Consider the following 24243-nt stretch of genomic DNA (forward strand, 5'->3'; position numbering starts at 1 on the left):
TAGGAATTTCTTCTAGATCACAACCAAAGGCTGTCACCTACTATTGCCTCAGAATTGCATTTCTAAAGATTACTGGTGTTACAGTGATTCAGAACCCATATTGTTACTGGCAATTTGGGAGAGAAAATACCAGGCTGGGGTTCTTCAAGTAGTCTTGAGAAGAGGGTGTTATGTGCAAAATATAAAATTTATTTCCAGATGCTTTCCAGAATGGATTTTACTTCCAGTAAAATGTAAAAAGGCTTGCTAGTAGTGTAATTCCTCTTGTACCTTGCAGAATTGTCTGTGAGAAACAAAGAATAAAAAAAATTGATTGTGTTCTTTACTTTGCAGGAAGTGTGTTAAAAAACTTTCACAGGCATCAAAACTTCCATTTTATTTACTTCATACTTGACCTCATTTGCATTCCTATTTGCATTAAGACTGTTAAACCTGCCTTTGTCACCATAGAGGTTGCTAAATTGGGTGAAAACTACACATTTGCCCCCAGTTAAAGAAACTCCTTGCACAGCTAGCATGGCATATAACAGCCTGTGTGTAGATGTGAATAAGGCTAAAGTTAACGCAACTTTCTTTCTTTCTTTCTTTTCTTTCTTTCTTTCTTTCTTTCTTTCTTTCTTTCTTTCTTTCTTTCTTTCTTTCTTCCTTTCTTCCTTTCTTCCTTTCTTCCTTTCTTCCTTCTTCCTTCCTTCCTTCCTTCCTTCCTTCCTTCCTTCCTTCCTTCCTTCCTTCCTTCCTTCCTTCCTTCCTTCCTTCCTTCGAAAAATGCTCCTTAACCTTCCCCATTTCTCTTTTTTTCCCAATTCCACATTTCCTCGTGGTTCTAAAATGTTGCAACCCATGAAATACAAGTCAATTTTTGAGGCCCACCTCTTGGCACCCAAAATCCCTTTAAAATGAGGAAAATTATGTACAAAAATGTTGTGCTGCTTATTTCTCTAAGTTTTCTTTTACCTGGTGATTTTTTAATATTGAAGCTACAGTTTCTGTTGCCCATAGCAAAATATTAGATATTACCATGGAAAATATCTCATTGTGGACTTGAATTATTTATTTAGGCTTTAAATGCAGTTTCTTACAGGCCTTTTTCTACAACTTTTTTTTAAGTAAACTGCAACCCACCCATGTTCCCTTTACTAGTTATGTCCTTGTTCTCCTTCCAAATTACAGTGTAGTGCCCATGATTATATCCCCAGGAATACTCCTGTCAAATGCAAGTGTAAATAGAGCTTGAAGAAAAGGAAATGCATTGATCAGAACTCAGAACATCAGCTTCACTTTGTGTGCAGATGGTGATGGATTTTTCTTTTTAATATCCCCTTGCCAGTTCCCTGTTGGATAAACCACAAAGTTGTGTAGTGGGTGGACTTGGGTTTGCAGGCAAAGATGCTCTTATGTTGTATGTACTGGTGTAGACAGGCCTAAAATTTCAATACCTTTTCAATATGGTAGCTTCTTTTTGTTTTATTGCTTTCTTTTAGCTCCTTAAAAAGAGTCTGACTCCATTTGTGTTTTCAACCAGTTTGTTCTGGATCCTGTGCATGGCATTAGGGCTTTGACTGCTAGAGGCCTTACTTCTCTCCTCCCATGAGCTTCAGTGGAGAGTTTTCTGTGAATAAGCTTTATTGTATGATTTGGAGACTTACTTTCAAATCCTTGCATTGCTGTAGATTTTTTTTACAATAACAATTGCAGTAACTTGAAATGTAAAGCTAAGCTAGTAGTGCCTGGGATATGGCTGTAGGCACTTAATGGCACTTTCTAGGGGCTGCAGCTTTGGACTTTTAATTTGCTGAGCATTAGCAAGATTTTTTCAGCCTACAGGAGATGCTGGAAAATAGCTTGTTATCCAGAGATAATGAGGAGAACTGAAGGATGTTAGAGAACAATGGGGTCTCACAGTAGCCTTATTTTGTTTCCTCCAAAAGCTTTAGTTTTAGATGGAAGGTTTCAATTTCTGTTTCATATTTTGGAATTTGCTTAGCTTAAGGTATAATAAAGTTAAAATATAGAAAAAAAATAAAATAAAGTAATGAAAAACAACTGCTCCATGCCTGTTCCCAGGTTTGCAAACACCATTGGTCTCATCTGCATGAGAATGTGAGGTGGAAAGTGTGTAAATACTGTTGATTAGTCCAGACTGGCCCCTAAATAATACCATGTTTTCCTATACTGGAAAATATAAACAGAGGACCCATGATTATTGCATATTTATAGAAATAATTTCTCTTAATAAAAGCATTTAATTTGGCAAGGCTGATTTTCCTGCCAAACAATTTAGTTGCCATAAGAAGGATGCTAATCCTATTACTGCTGTTGATACCTAAAATCTGTCAAACCCATTTGTATATCTGTGTACCCAATAAATGCCCCTGCAATGGAAATGTGCATTGGGATCAGAGGTATGGATTTAAACCTGTCACAGATATAAAGTAAAAAATAAGTAGATCCTGTTTATGCTATCTCATTTAATTTAAAGAAATTTGTTACAAAATCATCACTTTATGCTGTTGTTAATTCTCAACATCACTACTAAACTTATATGGAAACTTGTCACTGCTAAGTGAAATATTTTTCTGTAGGAATAAAGTTGGTGCATTTGGTCATTATGATCCCACTAAGCTAATAGGAATCTTTTGAATAAACCAGATGTTCTGTGCTTTAAGTTCTGCAATAACAGCATTCTTCTTCATTATAGAGCACACTTTAAATGTCTTTGTGAAACCATTTTTGCTATGACAGTCCTGTCTTCCCTCTGCCTAAGAAATTATGAAAGAAAGACAGAAATATTGCATCTGACATTCTCAATGACTTTTCATTCCATTTTCACTGCAATAAATATATTAATACCCCTTTAAAGCCTTTTTTATGCTAATACTGATGTCCATACAGGTGTCAGTCTCAGTGCAAGCTGAGACTGACAATTTTATTAAAATTTTAACATATTTTTCATATATATTTGTGTGCATGTACACCCTAACAAGAGTTCTGTTGTAAACTTTTTCTGTATGTCAGAACCCTAGTGTTTCTGTAGAGAGATCTCACTCCTCTGGGTTTGGCAGGATTATGCACACTGATGATGGAGCTCTCTGACCATTCCTGTCTCCATCAATGGTATTTTTTAATATTGTCTCCCCACCTCATACTATTGGCAAAAGCATTTTCAGTATTGCTACTTTAATTTCCTTTTGTTCCTGTGTCAACATAGACTGATGTCATCTTTCAATCCTACAAGCCCTGGCTTTCCTCTTGCTGTGCCATTATATATGTTGGTATTCCCTAGAGCTGCAAATTCCTCCATCTACTCACCAAATCATGCATTGTTTATGAAGATCATATAGAAGAAAAAGTACTTGAGTTAGATTTTTTTTTTTAATTTTTGAACTCTCTTTGGCCAGTCATGTGTTTGTGAACTTCGTGGTTATTTTGCTGTTTGCTGATCTTCAACCCCAACTCTTCAAGTAGTCTGTACTGCTGATGCAGACCTTAAAAATGTTCAAACCTCACTGCCTCTTTTACCAGGGATATGGGAGAGGAGTCTCCCATCCCTCCTCCCTGTCTAGGTCTGCTTCTCCCTGGTGATTTTGGATCTCTTAGAGACATCCCAGGTGTTGCTGCAGGGCTGGAGCAGGGCTGAAAGCAGCATAACTCATCTGTGAGGGCTGTTAAGAGGGCTGGGAGCACAGGGTACCTCCCTCCATTAGCAGTGATTCATTCAGATGATGCTGATGGCAAACGGGAATGCTGTCTGGACACAGCACTGTCTGGGGATTTTCTAAAGAACCTCGGGAAATTAGGAACATAATTTCCTCGGGAGCAGGAAGTTCAGCATTCGGCGGTTTCTGCGTATCTGGAGGAAAAGATCTGCCATCAATATTCAGCTTGCCACTTCTGTTATTAGGTCTCAGCTAAAACAGCCATTTATAAGGGAGAGGGAATGGGATTCACTGCATATTTTATGTTACTGAAATTAATGGTGCCTATGATGGCTTTGCAGAGCATCCTGCAAAGAGCAATGAATGCAAACCCTTGACTATGAAATCAGTGCATCTCACCTTAGATTTGTCAAACTTTTTCACTTAAAGTGTTAAGGCAAAAAAAGAGTGATCCTTAAGATTTGATGTGTCTGCTGAACTTCTCCATTTAATGAATTGCAGGTGGCTTAACTAACTTAGAAATAATTGAGCCCCTCTTATAAGTTCTTTCGAAACTTGGAAACATAAGAGATTGCATAAGATATCAGAGAGAGGTTCAAGAAACTCTGCAATAGGCAATTGTACTTTTAGGATATCATTCCCAAGGAAAATGTGATTTTTAACATCTCTGAAGTCCTTATTTTTATTGTGTTTTGCTTTATTTATAATTTTCTCTTTGAGACTTAAATTACAGATTAGGAATGTCTAAAGACAGAAAAAAAAATTAATTTTCTAGACAGTATGCCTAAATATTTGGCTCCTTTTTTTCATCTGTATTAAAGCTCTGATAAATTGCATTGTTATCCCTTCTTGAACTTCAGGTCTAATGAATAGTATTTGTCTCTTTTCTAAGCCTTCTTTTCCTATAATTTTAATATACAGAAATCTAAAATAAGTACTTTAAAGGGATTTTAGATGAAAATATTTCTAAAGCAAGCTCTTTTTTATGGACAGGAAGTAAACAGAAAATGAAATTTGTGTAAATATATATATATATAAATATATATATATATATAAATATATATATATATATATAAATATATATAAATATATATAAATATATAAAAATATATATATTTATATATATTTATATATACATATGTTTGCTTATGTGATTTTACGTAACTCTAAGGTAGTTAAAACTACCAGATAAAGTCATTTTCCTTTTGGAAATATTCCATAGGAATGTATCCATCTTCATTGACTGTCGTCAAAATATTTAAAATCACACTTATAAGTAAATTATTGCCTTTCAGATTGTCCTTTAATTTTTGTTTTGAATTATATGTAGCTTAATATTTTAAAAACTGGCACTTCAATTAAAGTAAAGCAATTGAATGAGATGCTGAATTCCCTTAGTTTGTTTTTTTCAAGGAAATTCTTCATTTAATTCATTTTGAAATCAGCTTAATCAGTTTTTGAAATGTGGAGCCCCTGTGGGTAGTGGTATAAAAAAATATAGATATTAGCATTAATTCCACTTGGGATATCTTTTGTTTTTTATCCTTTTCATGCTTTTTTTGGGACTTTTCTGCATACACTTTCTTCCTGATAACAACTAATATATATTCCACATCCTACTTATGAGGATCAAATACTGATTTCTGATACATCCTAGGAAAAAACAGCAAACATATAAAAACAAACAAGTACATGACAGGACAGAAATGCCAGATATAGAGTCACTTTAGGAATTCATGGTTTGAAGGAAATGGCTACCCTTTTTTTCTTTGTATATTTTAAAATAAATTCGAAGAAAAAACATGGCAATGGCATCTTTTGCAATTTCAGATCTATAGGATACATAAAAGAAGCTCCAGTTTTTTGTGTAGAACTGCAAATGTGTGACATTTATAGTCTGTTCCAAGTCAGTGCTTTTTATATAAAAGTACAACTGAAAATCTGAAGCAATCTGAAGCTGGAACAAGGAACAGAATGGGTCCAGAATACCTGAGTATCCACTTATGCATATGAGGCTAGCTAGATAACTTGGCAACATATAGCTCAAGTGCAGGTGTTCAAATTATTTTACAATCAATAATAGGCCAACTCTGAGAGCATGCAGGGAGTTGTCAGAAGGGATGCAAGGGTGTTGGGAAATGCAGACTCCTGACCTATTTCCAGGTGAGAGCTGAACACTTGCAATTGAGCTGCACTGATGTGAGGAAATTATTGAGGTGGGAGGGACTCAAGAATTGCTAATTTTCATGTGATTAGCATAATAACTGAAACACTTTGAATTTGGTGTAACACTAGAATAAGCTTGGAAAACATTGGCTCCAACAGAGTACTTCAGAAGCCTTGAGAATAGACTTTGTCCTGTTAATGTACTTCACAGTCTTATTCATCAAGTTTAAGACATAAATTTTTACTGAATTGCTTTTTAAATACAGTATAATAAGAAATGAAGGAAACATTTTCACAGTGGTTCAATGACACCTATTAGTTGGAAAGTTCAAGAAGACAAAGTGTAAGATCCTATACTCCTAGGGGTTTCACTATTGTAATAGTTTTTTTTTAAAATGAGGACAGTCAGTTCAAAGGTGAGATATCATCCTAAATTTGTTCAGATGGCCAATGTGCATCTAATAACTTTAGATAATTACTTGTAAAAGTAAGTCTTCAAAACATTTTCTGCTGAAACATGTAAGCATAACTTTGGTAATTAGAAGGCTAATAGGGACATAAGTTAATAAGCTAATAAAGCTGAAAAATATCTCTGAGAACATAGATCCAGAGGGCTAAAATGTTACTGGCAATTGGGATTTGCATAATGCTATCTTCAACTTTCAAAACTAGAGATAGAATCATAGAATGGCTTGTATTGAAAGGGATCATCATGATTATTCAGGAGGTGAAACTAGTACAAGGGTGTTAAAAGAAAATTATTTTTATTTTCTGGTTAAAAAAAATTCCAAGGTAATCACAGAATGATGGAATCACAGAATCATAGAATGCTTGGTTGGAAGGGACATTGAAGATTTTCTTGTTCCAACCCCCTGCCATGGGCAGAGACATCTTGCATTATACCAGGTGGTCAGAGCTTGAGCACTTCAAAAGCACTTCCAGCTTCTCTGGGCAACTTGTGTGTCTCTCAACCTTCACAGTTCAGAATTTCTTCCCAATATGTAATATAAACACCTGATTGAGTTGTATGTTCACAAGCCGGGGCAATTCCCACACAGGCAATTTTCACTTTGGTTTAGGACAAAGTTACTACACCAAAAACTAAACACACCTCCCAAGAGACAGCACACATCCCCTGTTGAGCTCAGAGTCTGAGAGCCAGAGGAGCTTTTGAGTGAGGTTCACCAGTGCCAGTATCTCAGTTTTTGTGTAGTTAGTTTCAAGCTGCACTCAAGGGCAGCCCACCCCTTCCGGAGCAGCAGAGATGAGATGAATCACTCAAAATGGTTCATTTTCCTTGCTATGGATAGGCATTCACACAATTGTGATTAATGCTGCCAGAACTTTGCTCATGCAGAGATGTTTTATAAATAGTAAAATGTGTTTTTCCCACTCTATACATGATAGTTTACGTGAATAATGTTTTATATATATAGCGCTGACTTTTAGATCTGTGATCCAACTGCAACAAAGGTCAACAACAAGTGAAAGTCATGCTTGCTTTCTCATTGTCAAGATAAAAATGAGCTGTAGCTCTCAGTTTGGTTCCCAGGAAACATTTCTCTTCCTCAGCAGAAAATCACAGCTCCAGACTCAACAAATTCTTTTCCTTGTTGGTATTATCAGCTAAGTAGCAGGGATTGACAGAAAATGCAGAGTAACTCATCTTTTCTCATAGAGGTGGTTTGTGTAGAGAAAATGATGTAATTTTTACAGAAAAACTTCTGTTTTGGGGTAGATTGTTACTTCATCAGAAAACAGAGATATTGGTCTTTGGTGATCCATTTAGGACTTAGCCAAGCACTAACAAAGATGGAAGATGAATAATATCTTTAAATAGGCTATATTTCCAGATGGATGTTGCAGATTTGGCCCACTGCAGTTATAAAGTTCTGGAAAATATTTATTTATATAATCAATCAACCCATTTGTTGGATCAGGACTTAAAAAACCCTCTCTGTCTAATAATAAAACTGCTGGGTCTAGACCAAGCTATTTGCTTGGGATTGTCTGAGTTTTGTTTTGGGTATCATTTTAAGATAATGTCTTTCATTTCAAAGTTGAGTGCCTCATGATTGCCTTATGATCTGGGCTGAATCTAATTTTAACCTGGTTGGGTTTTGCTTTGTCCTGATTTTCTAATAATTAAGAACACAGAAAATGTACCATGACATTGTTATTCAGCTGGCAGTCATCTATCCAGCCTTTCTGAAAGCTAGGTGTTAGGACCAAAGAAATTCAGATTTTATTTTCTTCACGTTATTTTATACAATAAATTTACTTTTTTTCAGCCAAAAATATAAAGAAATTAAAAAGAAAGTTGTTACATTATCTGGACTTTTTCAAATAAGAATTTTTCATTCAGCACAGGAGGAATTTAACCTTTTAATTAAGCTAGTTTTATCACAAAGAGGGATGGCTTTGAACATTGATAAGGTCAGTCTGCCAGAAAGAAATTTTTTATTTCCTGAGAGATAACATTACTAACTTCTAAAATATTCAACCTTGTCCTTTGCCTTCCCCTGCTCTTTGCAATTGCAAACCCACCAAAAACAATCAAGAAAAGTGCAAAATAGTGTAGAATTCAGCACAAAGGTGGGCAGACACAATGTTGACACACAACAGTTGTATCCAATGGAAAAGTCAGGTAATAACTTTCAAAAGCAATGAAGTTTGATATTCTCCAGGTTAAGACATGTAGAGTTTTAATTTTCATGGACTGGTAGTATGTTTCCATCTAAATCATTGTCTGATGCCCAGTCAGTCTTCTATGCCATTATATATTTTTTTTCCTTTTTCAGCTTTAAAGAACTTTTTAAACATTACTAACCCTGCCAAATATACACCATAACATGATACAAAACAAATACCTGATCACTTTCTGCAACTACTATAAAGGAGGTTGCAGTGAGGTGTGGGGCAGTCTCTTCTCCCCAGTAACAAGTGACAAGACTAGGGGAAATAGCCTCAAGTTGCTCCAGGAGAGGCTCAGATCAGACATTAGGGAAAAAAAAATTCACTGATGGTCAGGCATTGGAAAAGGCTGCCAAGGGAAGGGGTATAATTGCCATCCCTGGGAATGTTCAAAGGCACCTGAATGTGACAGTGGAGAATATGCTTTAGGGGTGGACTTGGCAGTGCTGGGTTGGTGGTTGGGCTCCATGAACACAGAGATCTCTTACTACCTTAATGATTCTGTGACTGAGGCATGTACTCTAGTCTGTGTTTGCAGACACTAAGAGCCCAGTTGTCTTCTTTAAAATATGAGTGCTCAAATCACTTAAAAATAGAGAAACAAAAACCAGCCTCTTCTTCCAGCATGACTATGGAAGGAGATCCCTCAGTAACAATAGTCCCAACAGAGAATCACTGTCTTCATCCACTAGGGAAAATGCTGGTTGATTCCCACACTTAAGCTCAAATGTGAAAAATGCTTCCATATCCAAGAAAGACAAAAGGAAATTGTAGATGCCTCAATAAATGCACATTGTAGATGCCTCAGACTAAAAGCAGCCCTACAGATAGGAGAAATCTGTGCACATATCCTTGCTTTCCTGCAATTTTGCTTTGCTACTGGAGTTCTCTTCTTCATGACCCACTCTCTGCCTTGGTTCAGGCTAAGCCCTATGGGACTTGAAAAACTAAGGAAGGCTGTGCTGGGAGGCTTGCTTGGCACTTCAGAAAATGCAGGTGCGATACCTCTGTTAGTTTATTTTAAAATAGACTAAATAAAGGTGATGATAGGAGTGTTCTTAATTTCAGGTAAAGTATGACCCAAGGAGTGGTAAGTGCATCAGAGGATGTAAACCCAAGCAATATTCCCATTACACTGGGCTCAGTGTGCCTGCAGGTTGTGCAGTTTAATGGGGCACTCTCTTCCTGGCCAGCCCTGACCTGGTGGAGTCTTATCCAATGTGTCACCATCAGATCATTGAGCTGAAGGAGCTTCCCCTGGAACCATAAACTCCCTAGATCAGGAGCTGTGTAGAGATGAAATGTGGAAATACAGGCTTTTGCAATAGCCTCAGTAAAGCAAATACTTCCTTGTTAATGCAATATCTTGATGTTTCTCTGTGTTCTGTTTACAATGACAGCTATTTTCCCTGCTTGTGCACTAACCAGGGCTTATTAAAACTGAAAATTTAGATTATTTTACCACAATTATGCTGTATTGAAAGGCTGTGAAAGGATTAAGATGCAAAGGCCCAAAGCTGTTTTTTTCTGTAAATGCTATTGAAATGTTTAACTCAACCCTTAGGAGTGTCAAGCACATGCAAATGCACATGACACAAATGTTTTTTGCTGGCCTATTGAACATCTAGTTAAAATGGACTAAATCCATCTTTCTGTTGGTAAAAATTCATAGCTTTTCAAAGAGGGAACTGATAAGAAGAGTGTTTGAGATTGTAATAACTTGTTCAGCTCCAATATAAATTGCTTTGTAGAAAAAGAATTTTATCTTCAGAGCTAATGGTCTAGGTTCATCAGGGTGACAACTGAGATTGTCAAGTTTATGTGCACAAAACATTTGTATTTTTATTTAAGAAGAGTTATTTTTTCACAAATACTGAAAAAATACTTATCTATATGCCTTCTTCACACTAGAAGAAGCAGGAATGCTATTAAAATTTATGAGGTATTTTTATGTGTGTATACTTTGTGTTCAAAGAACTGTTAAAGGATGGCAGGGTGATAAAGTTAACCACTCAGATTTAGGAAATGCAAGAATTGAGATGTTCTAAGCAATTTTATTGCAGGCCCTCTGAGGCCATATATTGTAATGTAGTATTATAATATGCATCAACTCTAATACATTTTTAATTACACTCTTACTTTTGTTTTCATGGGCTTTCTGCTTCTTTCAGTATGTGGAGTGGTACTTCATATGGCATTTTACATTCAACATATGTCTTCATGCATTATTTAATGCAAGCAGTTCCAACTGCTCCCTTATTTATTTTTTCATTGGTTTTCCTGTGATGCTGGGGGACCTTATCAATGTAGGGAAGTACCTGAAGGGAGGGTGTCAGGAGGAGGGAGCCAAGCTCTGCTTACTAGTGCCAAGCAGTGGGACAAGAGGCAACAGGCAGAAATGAGGAAGAAGTTCTTCAGTGGGCAGGTGACCAAGGACACAGGATTTCTTGGTGTTTCTCCTGTACAAAGCCCAGCTCTCACTGATTTCAGATGAAGCTGCTGAAGCTCAGCATTTCTGCAAAAACTGGCCATCTGTGGCTTGCAGGACGTTTTAAAGTGAGGAATATCTCAGCTCTACAGCTGTGGAAAGTCATTTTTTTGTGAAAAGCCTAGTGTTGCATGAGAGCTCTGTGGTAAAAGCAAGAACAGAAGCAGTTATCTACAATAGCATTCACCTGTCTTAGCCTGAGAGCATCCCTTTGCCTCATAGAGCCTTTCAGCAGAATTCCCTGTTTCTGTGAAAAATGATACTGGAATCCCACAGACACCTAATTCCTGTGAAGATGGGGGAGAGGGTTTCAGCTGCAACACACAAATGGCCTGCAGTGTCACGTGCTGAACTAAATTAAAATGTATATTTTTGGTACAGAAAACACAAGAGGGGCAAGCCATTACTTCTGTGGTTTTTTTTAAATTGTTTCTCTTTTATCCTTTGTTTCAGACAATGCTAATGCATAATTTATTTATTACAGACCACGATTACTTGGTACTCTTCTGATGTAAACCTAGGGTCTCTGTTTTGCCAGGCTGCATTCCCACTGCAGGCTCATTGGCAGGGAAACTGAGACATGGGAACTGATGGCCTTTCCCAGCTCTGCCTCTCCAAATTCTCAGCTGTAACCTCAGCACAGACCACCACCCCCATGCCAGAAGCTGCTCTCTAGGGCAGGCAAGGGGTGGAAAAGGAGAATTTGTGAGGTTGGGGACCCGCAGCAGCAGAATTGGAGGGTCAGTGGGGATGTGCATCCAGGGCTGCACAGGGAGCTGCAGGGGAAAACAAAGGAGATTCAGAGGCATGAGGGCTCCTACAGCAATTGGGGGAACATGAGCATACCAGAAAAAAACCCCAAAATCTGAGTGGAATTGAAGGCAACAAAAGGAGTAAGCAAGTGATGTTATTGCAGGACACAGGGACAGAGAAGTGGCCACAGCCTGGTGCTGATAAATGGCACTGTTTCACCCATGTCTTTCCTTTGCTCCCCTTAGATAAACAATCAGTATTAGCTGGATTTTCTTTTTTTCTTGTCACTGATTTTTGTAGTCTGCAGCCACACTCACCATTTAATCCAAGCAAAGCCACCCTCTTAGAATGTCTTTTTGCATATTGGCACTCGAAGTTAAAAATCTATTTTAAATTATTGGATAGCAAGTAGCAGCCTCCAGAGGGCTAAACTGATGCTGTTAACAGGTCCAAAATGTGATGCAGCATATGGAGCTGAATACCTCATGGTACAGATTTGCATGCAGGCGGTTTTAATTAGGATTTAGAATTCCTGGAGGAATGCAGCATTCTGGGCTAGTCTCAATCTTGTCAATACATAGTGGTTTTGTTCATTTTAAAGCACACAAAAAACTGATAGATTCTTACTTGCTTGTAATTATTTGATGCTTCTATGAACTGTTAAAACTTTTTTCCATCTGCCAGCTTTATGTATGATCACTGCTTCTTTATGTATACTTGCTATAAAAGGTTGCTGCCTTTTTTGTTTGTTTGTTTAATAATTTTATGTCAGGTCAGTTCAAAATCAGAATCGTTTGAAGTTTTATGACATTGCACAAATACTTATTTTTTCCCTGCAACACATCATAGTTCAAAGTGAGATTATGCTTTAACTCGATGGTTACTGTGCCATCTTGTGAGGAAAAGGTGCAACTACCCCCAGCTGAAAAAATGAAGGGGTGCTTAGCTAATGCCCATCTCACCTCTTTTTTTTCATCATGAAAAATAAAATTCTTTAGGGCTTTTTAAAAAAAAAAAGATAATGAGAATACTGTAAAGCATATTTGTTCCACTGCATTATACTTGCCTTTTTTTTTTTTTTTTTTTTTTTTTTTTTTTTAATTAAGCATATATTCCCTGCTATGGGCAAAAACCTGGTGCTTTCAACAAACTGAGATAAGAAATTATACTTTTTTTTTCTCTTTCCTGAAAAAATGAACTTCTTGTTGTACTAAATGGAAAATACATGCAAATTCTCAGTATTCAGTACTGATGATGTTCTTTCTGTGAACTAGTTTGGCACTTAGAGGGAACCTCTTGTCTTCTAAAATTCACTATGTGTTTCTCAGAGATAGCACACTGTAAATCACCCAAAGCACTGCTAGCTATTACACTGAGACAGAGAAAAACCTAAGTCCTGATTTTAGAAAGACAGCTTTACCCTGGAACATTTGTGAGGAAAAAAACAGACCAAAAAATTGACAATTAATTACAATGGCTTGTAATTTATCAGCAAACCTACAACCTTATGTTTAAATAATAATAATTATCATTGCTATTAAAGTCAGAATAGGTGCACTAGATGTTGGACTTAAAAAATCAGACTGGAAAAATCCCTTAAGTTCTAGTACTGCTTAATGAACTGATTCTCTCTGTGACCTTGAACAAGTTGTTGCATTTCTGTGCCTAATTTTACCCACCTTTAGATGATGCACATCAACAGGATATTATCAGTCTTGACTGCCACTTGTAAAGCTCTTTGGGCTTCTTGGATGGAAGGTATTGCTGTGATATAGTGACAAGCTTGTTGGAAATTTACTTGATAAGCAAAAGAGCAAGTCATTCACAATAAGTATAATTATTCAATGATTTAAGCTTCCTAATCTACTTCCACAGTCTTGGCAAGCAGATTGTGATTTCTTCCATTTTATATAATGAGAAGAGTATTTTTTTTCTCTTTTTACTCTATAGATTGATTGCAAATATTCAGAATTCAGGCTGTGTTGCTCATTTGCAATCAGTTGGATGAGTAATATTATTTCTGCTCATGATTGGATGAATGCCCAATGATTTGTGTGTGCAAATTGTAAAGTTTGTTTTCCAAAGATGCTCATTGGTATGACATTGAAATTTGCTGCCTTTGGAGAGCAGTGTCAGTAAAATTCAACATATTGAAAACCAAAGAAAATACTGAGGACCAAAGTAGGACAAGGTGACATTAACATTTTTTCAGTGTGACCTTGCAAATTCCTCATTTTTCTAAATGGACCAAGTCCATTATGGTTGTATTTTTTGTTGGCCGCTAATACTGAGAAAAGGCAAGTGAGTCAGAATTAAGAAGGTGGTATTGGGACCCAGTTGCATAACTTGCCAATTTCCAGATTGCAGTGGGACAACTGGATCTGTAAGAGGTCATTGCCTCATGTGGGAAATTTTCTGCAGAAATTCCTTTTCCTTTCTCTATGTTAATGTGGTCTCAGTGTTAAATGGGTTATATGAAGACTCACAGCTTGTAAGGAACAGAACTCTGGCCCCTCCTTAGGAGGACTGTAAAAGAGAAATTGTATTCTAGATGCTGATGTGTAAGAGATAAAACTGGTAGTATTGCTATTGTTTCCCAAGATAAAACACAATATACTGGCCACTGATTAGCACCTGACTGGCTTTGAATAGCGATTGGGAGCAGGATTCATTCATGAATGGGTTATTATCTCATCCTATGTGGTGGTATTTTTTTTCTCATTATTAATATCTATAAGCTGTATCTACTATAAAGTTTTGGCTGAGTGGAAAGCAATGTTGCCTTTTTCCTTACGTGTCTCTTGACATTTCAGAGTGTTTTCTAGTAGGTCAGGATTCTCTGTAGACCAGGATTCACTGGCTGCTCATTTCACAGGGTGTTGCACAGCCTGTGACTCCTCTGACACTTCCCTCCTTTGCAGCCCTCCTATTGCAAGCAGCAGGAATGTGTGATGAATTGGAGTGTGGTCCAGCCAAAGAGCTGTGCAGAGAACCAGAGACATGTGCTTTTGAATGGCAACTCCAGCTGGGCCACATTCAGCTTAGGTCAATTTGACCTGATATAAAATGAAATGTTCCATTTGCATTTTCTGCAAACTAATGGCAATGACCAAAAAAAAAAAAAAAAAAAAAAAACCCCAAAAAAACCCCCCACACAAACAAAAAAACCACCACCACCAACAAAAAAACACCCACCAAACAGAAACCAACAAACTTTTGTAAAAATACCAGTTCCCTTAGGCCCAAAATTGAATGACAAATGCCCAGCTATCTTGATTCACTGTCAATCTGTCAAAGGTAGGTCATAAGAACATCTGTATTTTCATGCCAGTGCAGTACTCTGGCTACTGTAACTTGAGAACTGCCTTTGTTGAAATTTAAGCTTTTTGACCATTACCTCCTGCTGGATTCACATCTTCAGTTCTGCCTAGCTGACATCTCTTTGGCAATCACAGCCTTAGAAATACTCCTTTAGACAGTAGGATGTGAGGAGCAGTGATGCTGTAATAACCTCACACTGTAGAGAGAATGATCTCTCATAGAAAGGCCTGTTCATATTAGAAATTCACAGCAGTGCACTCCACACCCCCATTATAGGTAATTACAGAGGATTTTAAATATCTGATGCAGCATACAATACCCTGTCAGCAGCAGGCACTGATTTGTAATTTAATTATCATAAGACATCCACCTGTTCTTTTGTCAAGTGAAGAGTAGCATTTCCGTGCAATCATGTTTTTCCCTCCAGAAATTTGAATTAATCCTTAGAGAAAGGTTTCTAGGGAATGGGTTTTTTTTCAAGGACACTTGCAGGACCCCATCAGAGCAGGGTGATGGAGATGAACGAGGCATTTCTGCAGGAGTGTCTTAATTCTGGTTTGGAATTTTCAGCCTTACCACTGGCTTTTTGCTGTGTCAAGCTGTTTTGGTTCACAGCTGAAAGCATTTCAATGAAGAGATGCTGTGGGAGGAAAGATGTATGAAAATCAATGAGTTTGGTGCTAAGAACATGAGGCAAACCCATGGCAGGATTGACCCAGAAATGCTCTAGGCTCATACTTTGTGAAGAAGGAGAGGCTGGGCTTGGGATGGGAGGGAGGCAAAGACAAACAGAACAGTGGAAATCTGTTCTGTAAACTTCTCAGTTGATGGCACATGAACTTGGATATTACTGAAGTTGTCCTGGGAATGCAGAGTTATTGGATAAACAGATCAATTCAAATTACAAAGTGAGTCTATCAGTGGAGGTCCACACAAGTGTTCTGCTCTTTGGGATCACAGGGCTGAGGGTGAATCAGTTGACTCTGGGCTTTGGCTCCTGTTTATGCAACAGCTACACTGCAGTGCAGTGATGGGGAAAGGACTTAGTGATGAGAAAGAGATGTTCTCTCTTTAAGGCCACATCACTCTGCTTCTGGCAGTGTAAAACAGCAAAAGTCAGCTGGAAAGAATAGCATATATATTATATCTATATATCTGTAGCTATATATATAATCATATATGAATGATATATAATCAAATGAATCATATATAATGAAATATATAATCGTAGAATGAATAATAGAAACACGAAATGGTTTGGGTTGGAAAGGACCTGAAAGATTAAAACCCCTGCAAAGGCTGGGATGACATATTCTAAATTACATTGCTTATGGCCCCGTCCAACCTGGGTTTGAATATCCCTTTCAAGGATGGGACATCTGCAACCTCCCTGTGGATTTTCATCTTGTTTCAATGCTTCATCACAGTGAGGAAATAATTTCTTCCTGATATGTAATCTAAATCTCTTCCAATTTAAAACCATTCCCCCTAATCCTGTCACTACATGCCTATATCAAAAATCCCTCTCCCTTCCTGATATAAGCATCCTTAAAGTACTGAAAGGTGTCACCCTGAAACCTTCCCTTCTCCAGGCTGAACAACCAGGCTCTTTCAGCCTGTCTTCATGGGGAGGTGCTCCACCCCCTGATCCTATTTGTAACCATCTTCTGGACCTGCTCTAACAGGAACAGAGGAGGGAATGTCTTTCTTGTGCTGAGGACCCCAGGGCTGGATGCAGTGCTTCAGGTGGGGTGCCATGTCATCAGAATACAGGATGAGAATAATTTCCCTTGACCTGCTGGCCACTCTTCTTTTGATGCAGCCCAGGATGAGGCTGGCTTTTTGGGCTGTTCACTGTTGGCTTATGTCCAGCTTTTCATCCACAAGAACTTCCAAATCCTATTTTGCAGTGCAGCTCTCAGTCCTTAGAGTGGGAGGGACTCCACCCCTCCCACATCCGCCCAGAAGATAAGGAGCTTGCAAGAAGTGGGAAGCCTGTATATATTTATGTATAAATTCTTGTATCTGCAAAAAAGTGTTGTGAGCAGGAGCAGGGCAGGGATTGTCCCCCTGCACTGGGCACTGCTGAGGCCACAGCTCCAATCCTGTGCTCAGTTCTGGGCCCCTCACTGCAAGAAAGACACTGAGGGGCTGGAGAGTGTCCAGAGAAGGGACACGGAGCTGGGGAAGGGTCTGGAGCACAAATCTGATGGGGAGTGGCTGAGGGAGCTGAGGGTGTTTAGTCTGGAGAAAAGGAGGATCAGAGGGGACCTTATTGCTCTTTATGGCTGCCTGAAAGGAGGCTGTAGTGAGGTGGGGGTAGGTCTCTTTCCCAAATAATAACTGATAGGATAAGAGGAAACAACCTCAAGCTGTGCCAGGAGAGATTTAGATTAGATATTAGGAAAAAATTTGTCACTGAAATGGCTGTCAAGCATTGGAACAGCCTGCCTGGGAAGTGGTTGACTCACCATCCCTGGAGGTATTTCAAAGTTGTGTATTTGTGGCACTTGGGGACATAGTTTAATGGTGGACTTGGCAGTGCTGGGTTGGATGGTTGGAGACCCAATGATCTTAAAGATCCTTTCCAACCTGAATGGTTCTATATTCTATGGTAGAGCTTCTCATGGCTTCTGTCATTGCTGTCTTGTCTCCTTAAGATGCAGCCTCTGGACATGCCCATTTCCCCATTCCTGGGTTAATGAGATGGCTCTGGTATTCTGCTCTTATTTCTCCTAATTATGTTTTAGCAAATGACTCACTTTAAAGAGGATGTCTCAGAGTAGTCGTCTTTTTAGAAAGAGTGCTCACTCAATTAAAAAAATAATTGATTGGTTGTGGCTTAAATGATCTGTGTGCCAAGCCTTAAATGTGACATTGGCTGGAGTACTATCTGTTAGGCTGATGGCTTCTTGCCCAAATAATATTTGGCTGGTGCCAGTCATTTCATATATTCATTAATTATGTTATTTGAAAAGTGAATATGTGAAGGTCTGCAGGCATATCCCAGAAAAGAAGAAAATAATAAATCATGTCACATGTGTATTCTGAAAATCATTGGCAACTGCTGAAACATTTCCATGCATAAGACTGAAGGCAGCAATACACTGTGGTAATTTCCTTAGGAGGGATGATAAATGAAATAACACTCCATAGCTGAGTGGTCAAAGTGTAGTGGGGAAGCAGCAGGGAGGTCTGCTGCATGGAGAGGTCTGCTTTGGGATGTTCTGGTGGTTGTACCTGGACTTCAGACTTAGCTTTGTTATATGGCCATACAAACAAGTCTTAGGCTTTTATCCAACAGCCCCCTCCTCAGGACCAAGCTAAAGGGGATGACACCTGTTCACAAAGCTGGAGAACAGATAATTTAATTTAATTTAATTTTTAGGGTTATATTCCTTGTTGTTACAAGCTTCATATGGGATCTTGGACAAGTCCCTCATGTTGCCTCTCCATGGAGAAGAGTAGAAGGATAGAACTTTACTGCAGGGGCATCTTCTGTGGGACTGTGGCTGTGTGGAAGTGCATGTGTGCTCTCCAGCATCAGAGTACACACTGCCAAGTGGAAAATAACTCAAGTATTTTGCAGAGAAGAGCTACAGAACTCTAATTATTAACACAGGGATGTGAAACGTGATCTGACACTACAGCTTAGCTGATCAACATCTCTTTTCCTTCATTATCAGTGTGTCATCTCAAATGTCTGTTTGATGGTGAAAGTTTTGTGTATCAGTGGCATATGCTACATTTCTCTCTTGGATGCAATGGTAAAAAAAAGAATGACTCATTCTCTCCAGAACACACTAGGGAATCCAATGATTATTGTCTACTGTATCATATTTTATTTTCTATTCCACAATTATATTAAAATATAGGAATTACCTCCTAAAAGCTTATTTGTTCTCTCCTGATGTTTTCTTCCTCCAGAAATATCGTTACCAAGATGAGGATGCTCCACATGACCATACTTTGCCTCGTTTAACCCACGAAGTGAGAGGCCCAGAGCTTGTTCATGTGTCAGAGAAGAACTTGTCTCAGATAGAGAATGTCCATGGATACGTCTTGCAGTCACACATTTCTCCTTTGAAGGTAGGATCCCTGCAAATCATGGCTTTGGTCCTCAAATACAAGACATGAAACGCCTGGGAATCTTATTTTGTTACACAAACAGACAAGCTGCTTTCTGAAATCTATCATTGCAGATTGATTGTCCTGTGATGGGTTTTTAAGGCTCACTCTAGTGGAACAGGTGGTAGTTTAGTTGATAGAGCTTTGTGTAGAGATGTGAGCTTTCTGCTTTAAGTGAGGCTTTTGCTCAAGTAAAAATAATTCCTGGCAAATGAGCCTGTTTTACATTGTGAAAGGAATAATGCAGGTCCTTGGCCTCAGTGATTTTGAAATGGCACACTTCCCTTCCTGATTATCCTTGTTCAGAAATTTTTTTTAAAAAATACTGTATATGTAACCATCTGATGGAATCCTAGTTTTTTTCATCTCTCAGAAAGCTATATCAAAGTCACAAGTTATGTCTGAAAAGGGAGCTCATTTGCCTCTATTCATATCCTTGCTGCTCAAGCACTTACAGTTTTCTGTGGATTTTGATGCAATTCAGAGTGCTGTAGAGATATCTTTCTGTTAACAAAGGCAACTATTTATAAAATATAGAAGCTTTAGCTGTATGTGGGTCTGGTGTCCTCTGACAGATCTTGTTGGGCAAAAATGTTTCTTTTCCTGGTGGACCTGTATAATAACCAAAAAGGAATCCATTCCTGAAATTTTACATTTGTCCATTAATAAGAATGCAGTGGTTTGAAAATATTTCTAGAGCTTCTCTTGTGGAAGGAGCATAGATGCAGTGATTAGCATGATGGGTTTTCTATTTTAGTTTCTACTAGGCCTGGGAAGGGCAGGGGTGGGGAAAGAATGATGTTTTTTACTCAAGATGGTGATGTTCTGGGTAAGAGTTTTATTCCAGCAAACAAGGCAGATGGGCTTTGCTCCCTCTGGTGCTCAAAGCCTGTGAAATGGGCACTGCTTGCCTAGCACTGTGTTTACAGTGTGGTTACAAGTGAGAGGAAATGTTTATTATTAAAGATTGATGTGAATACAGCTGGTGTTCATTGAGCCTTCATGGAATAGCCATGCAAATGAATCTTTGTCCTCTGCTCCTGTTGGTCCTGTGTTTAGTTTGTATGATGCTTGTCTTATCAGGTTTTAGCACTTTTCTTGGTTACTTACTTAACTTCTTCTGCAGAAGCCAACAGTACCAAGCAGTGATAGAGCATCTTGTGCTGAGGTTATCACTTTAGTTATTTGGAAAGGATTACAGGGGACAATCACAGACCAAGCAATTTCTGGCCTGGAAAGGAAACATTCCTGTTCCAGTCTAGGACTCCTTGAGTATTGTGATTACAGTGGTGTTTCTTGTTCATGAAGCTCAAAACCAGACATTGTTCTTCACATTTGGAGTCTTTCAAGCAAGGCTACATAATCCAAGCTGAGGGTGTAGCAGTGATGTCAAAAAGCTTGTTCTGAAGTGCAGGGTATCCCCAGACATGCACACGTGCCTTGAAACAGCTCCCAGTCTTATTTGCTCTTGTAACAGGACAAAGTTGTCTGCTGCTGATTTCTGAAGTGATGGTAGGACAGGAGCTGTATAATATTTCCTCTTGGAAATCAGTGCCTCCTCCAAGTTGTCCCTTCAGCATGAGGATTTTTGTCTTTGACTCTGTCCCCTTGTTTCCTTCAGATTCACAGTGTCTTATATCTGCTACTTAATAGTCTCATGCCTGCCATTTAATCTAAATTTAGCTGTTTGTCTCTTCAAATGGCTTTGAAGTTCCTGCTTCCTTTCCCTGCTGTCTATGTCCCATCTTTTAACCTTCAGTAGAGACTTAGCTCAGGCAGCTGGAGGAATTCTTCTGCCTCACTTTTCTGGTTACAGGCCAGAATATTTGGTGTAAAGGGAAAATGTGCATGCTTGAAAGTCATGAGTCTGCCTGTACCAAGTGCTGAGGAATGCATTAGGTGCAGTTTCTGGTGCTGGGAGTGTGACTGTTAGAGTCTGGGAATGGTCAGACTGGGAAGTTTCCTTAACACCAAGCCAGGGATCACATCATATCCTGTGTGCCATCAGAACTGACCACTCACCCAAGCACATTGCCTGCCTGGCTGGGTGGGGTTTAGTCACTGCCTGGCTGCATTTCACTGCCTGAATTTCTCCATAGGGACTGCAGCATCAGGGTGCACCTCTCCAGCAAGTTTTGAAGCATCTTAGTGGCTGCACGATGCCCTGGTGACAGGATGATTACCCAATATTTGTTTTGAAATAATATCATAAAATGAAAATGTTTGAGCATAAAAATAATCTAGTTAAGATGCTTTGGAACCAAAATGATGTCCCAAGACCAAGCTACATGTCCATCCTAATCACATCACTTTTCCTAAGTGACTTGACTTTGGCAGAATAAAAGAGTTGCTTGTTTCCAGATATTTTTGTTCATTTGGAAAAAAATCTGCAAATATCATACAGGCTGAGGGAGCTGGGGTTGTTCAGCCTGGAGGAAAGGAGACTCAAGGGTGACCTTATCACTCTACAGCTCCCTGAAAGGTGGTTGTAGTCATGTGGGGGTTGGTCTCCTTCTCCAGGCAGCAACTGACAGAACCAGAGGACACACACGTGTCCTTAAGCTGCACTTAAGGGAAATATAGGTTGGATATTAGGAAAAAGTTTTTTACAGAAAGAGTGATAAAGTACTGGAATTGTCTACCCAGGGAGGTGGTGGAGTCACTGTCCCTGGATGTGTTTAAAAAGAGATTGGATGTGGCATTTGGTGCCATGGTCTAGTTGAGGTGTTGGGTTGAGTTGGACTCAATGATCTTGAAGGTCTCTTCCAACCTTGTGACTCTGTTTTTCTGTGTTTTGTAAAACTTCCCTTTGGGCTGGCTGATTCCAGCCCTCCCAAGTGACCAGTGCTCACAGCCATCTGTGGAAGCCATAGATGTTACACCTTGTCTGTGCATGTAGACTGCTTGCTGCCATCACCCTGCTCCCCAGTTCTCAGTGGACATCTCAGTTTGCAACCATAATCCAGCTTGCCAGCTTGAGGACAGGCTTGCATCATTACAGAGGAAAGTTTTGAGAATGGCTGAAATTCAGGCAGAGAAACTGGGGGCCTGCCTATTCCCCTGTGTACATCTCCAGGTAAAACATTCCAGGGATTCTTGAAACATTTCCTGACACTCAGAATGGAAGCATTCAGACAATCTTTTTGTTAACACACATGATTTAAAATGCCTGATATGGCTCGTGTTTGCAAAGAACAGATGCATCTTACATTTTGAAGTATAGAAATTCTTAAAGAATTTGGCTTTAATTTCATATCTCAGATTGTGTGCTTTGATGTAGTCCAGAAACACTCTAGTGGAGCTAATTGTTATTAGATTATCAGAATGAATATTAGGAAGAAATTCTTTGCTGTGAGGGTGGTGAGGCACAGAGAATCTGTGGATGCCCCATCCCTGGAATTGTTCAAGGCCAGGCTGGAGGGGGCTTTGAGCACCCTGCTCTAGTGGAAGGTGTCCCTGCCCATGGCAGGGGTCTGGAACTAGATGGTCTTCAAGAGGATCCCTTCCAACCCCATTCTGTGATTCCATGATTCTATAATTATTGATCACCTCAGGAGATTGTTTTGGAAACCTAAACAAAACTAATTTTCTTCACCACTCTTGCACTTGTTTTATGTGCTGAATAATAGGAAATGTGGTCCTCATACATTCTGAAATTGTCTTTGAGACACACAGATACTGATTATGATAAATACTGTTTAGAAATGTGAATAGATTTTCTGAAATTGAAGGTAGGCATGTTTTTCTGATCTTCCAAGTACCTAAAATCCTGCATGCATTAGCCAAATTACTCCCTTTCAGAAGATAATAATGAACAAGAGCAGTTTTGCTGCAAACAAGACACACTTTTATTTCCCCTGTATTTTCCACTTCTTCACCTTTTTATATTTTGCATTCACTTTGTTTTTCTACTCTCCTGTAGCATTTCATGTGCAGTCAAATTAGTTCTGGAAAATGCTTAATTTTAGAAAGCTTCAAACTCCTGTTAAAGGTTGATCTGCCTATTAGTGTGCAGAAGATACAATTTTCAACAGCTTAAGCAGCTCTGAATGTCAAACACTGAAGTTGTGAAGGAGGTTTTCAGTTATGTGGATGTATTAACATTTGGGAAAATGCTAACGTTGGAGAAGTTTTGTTAGAGTTGCCTTATTAAGATAATAAATGTTCTGTTCAACTTATGGAGTTGATGGAATTGTGTTTTAATAATCTCTTAAAGGGAAAAAAGTACTGTAGTGTAATGAAAAGGGAATTTAAAATAATTTTCTTGCACTTCCCCTTGTTTGACACGAGATGGTGCAGTAAGCTCAGAATTCTTTTGTCTGCATCTGTAAAGCTTCATGATCTACTACTGAGAGGTTTTTTTGATGCCTTAGAAAGTACTAATTCAGGAAAAAGGTGCCTTGTGAATCCATGGTGTTTTGGGAAATCTGAATTCAACACAATAGTACCTGAAAATCAGAAGTGCAAGCCCTGTCTCTAAATTAAATAGGTACCTCTTCCCCTTCCTCTCAGGAATAGAGCTAATCAGTGTTCATTAAATGAATGAGAACTCTGGCTCCTACATGAACCTTACTGCTATTATTGTGATGTTAGATTTACTTTTGTTTTTCAAAAACTTTATACTCCACTTTGTTAAGATAAGCTGAAGAGTAAAACATGCTTGTAAGGATCTTGCATCTCCTTGGTTGTCTGAGCATTTTAAATGTCAGGCTATTCCAGCTATTTCCATTTCTTAATTTAATGCCAGCTTGAACTGTAAGCATCAGTGGAAATTGAGCAAAAACAAGTAACCAGCTAAATAGCTGTTACTATCCTAAGCTAAGTTATTTTCAAACAAGAATGATCAGTAATGAATCTCATCTTTGATAGCCTCACTTTCTGGAAGGGAAGGAGCCACACTGGTTATTACTCCTTTTCTTTCTGTCCTAGGATGTTGTCCTGCAGCTCAGCTGGGTTGCTGACAGCTTGCAGAAAGTTAGGATTGATGGAATGATTTTCCAGTGGAGAGAGGAGAAAAACCATCTCCACATGGAACAA

At 38.7% G+C, this 24243-nt stretch overlaps 1 protein-coding gene across 6 annotated transcripts in view; it reads left to right on the plus strand.

Moving 5' to 3' along the window:
• The window catches only part of DLG2 (discs large MAGUK scaffold protein 2), a 963673-nt gene that overhangs the window by 429853 nt on the left and 509577 nt on the right, over nt 1-24243 (plus strand). For all 6 annotated transcript variants that reach the window (XM_056503649.1, XM_056503680.1, XM_056503673.1 and 3 more), the window contains one exon: nt 19006-19167. In XM_056503649.1, coding sequence (XP_056359624.1) covers nt 19006-19167 — 162 coding nt within the window. The remainder of the gene's footprint in view (nt 1-19005; nt 19168-24243) is intronic.

Source organism: Oenanthe melanoleuca, chromosome 1 (assembly GCF_029582105.1).
Source record: "Oenanthe melanoleuca isolate GR-GAL-2019-014 chromosome 1, OMel1.0, whole genome shotgun sequence".
Lineage (NCBI taxonomy): Eukaryota > Metazoa > Chordata > Aves > Passeriformes > Muscicapidae > Oenanthe > Oenanthe melanoleuca.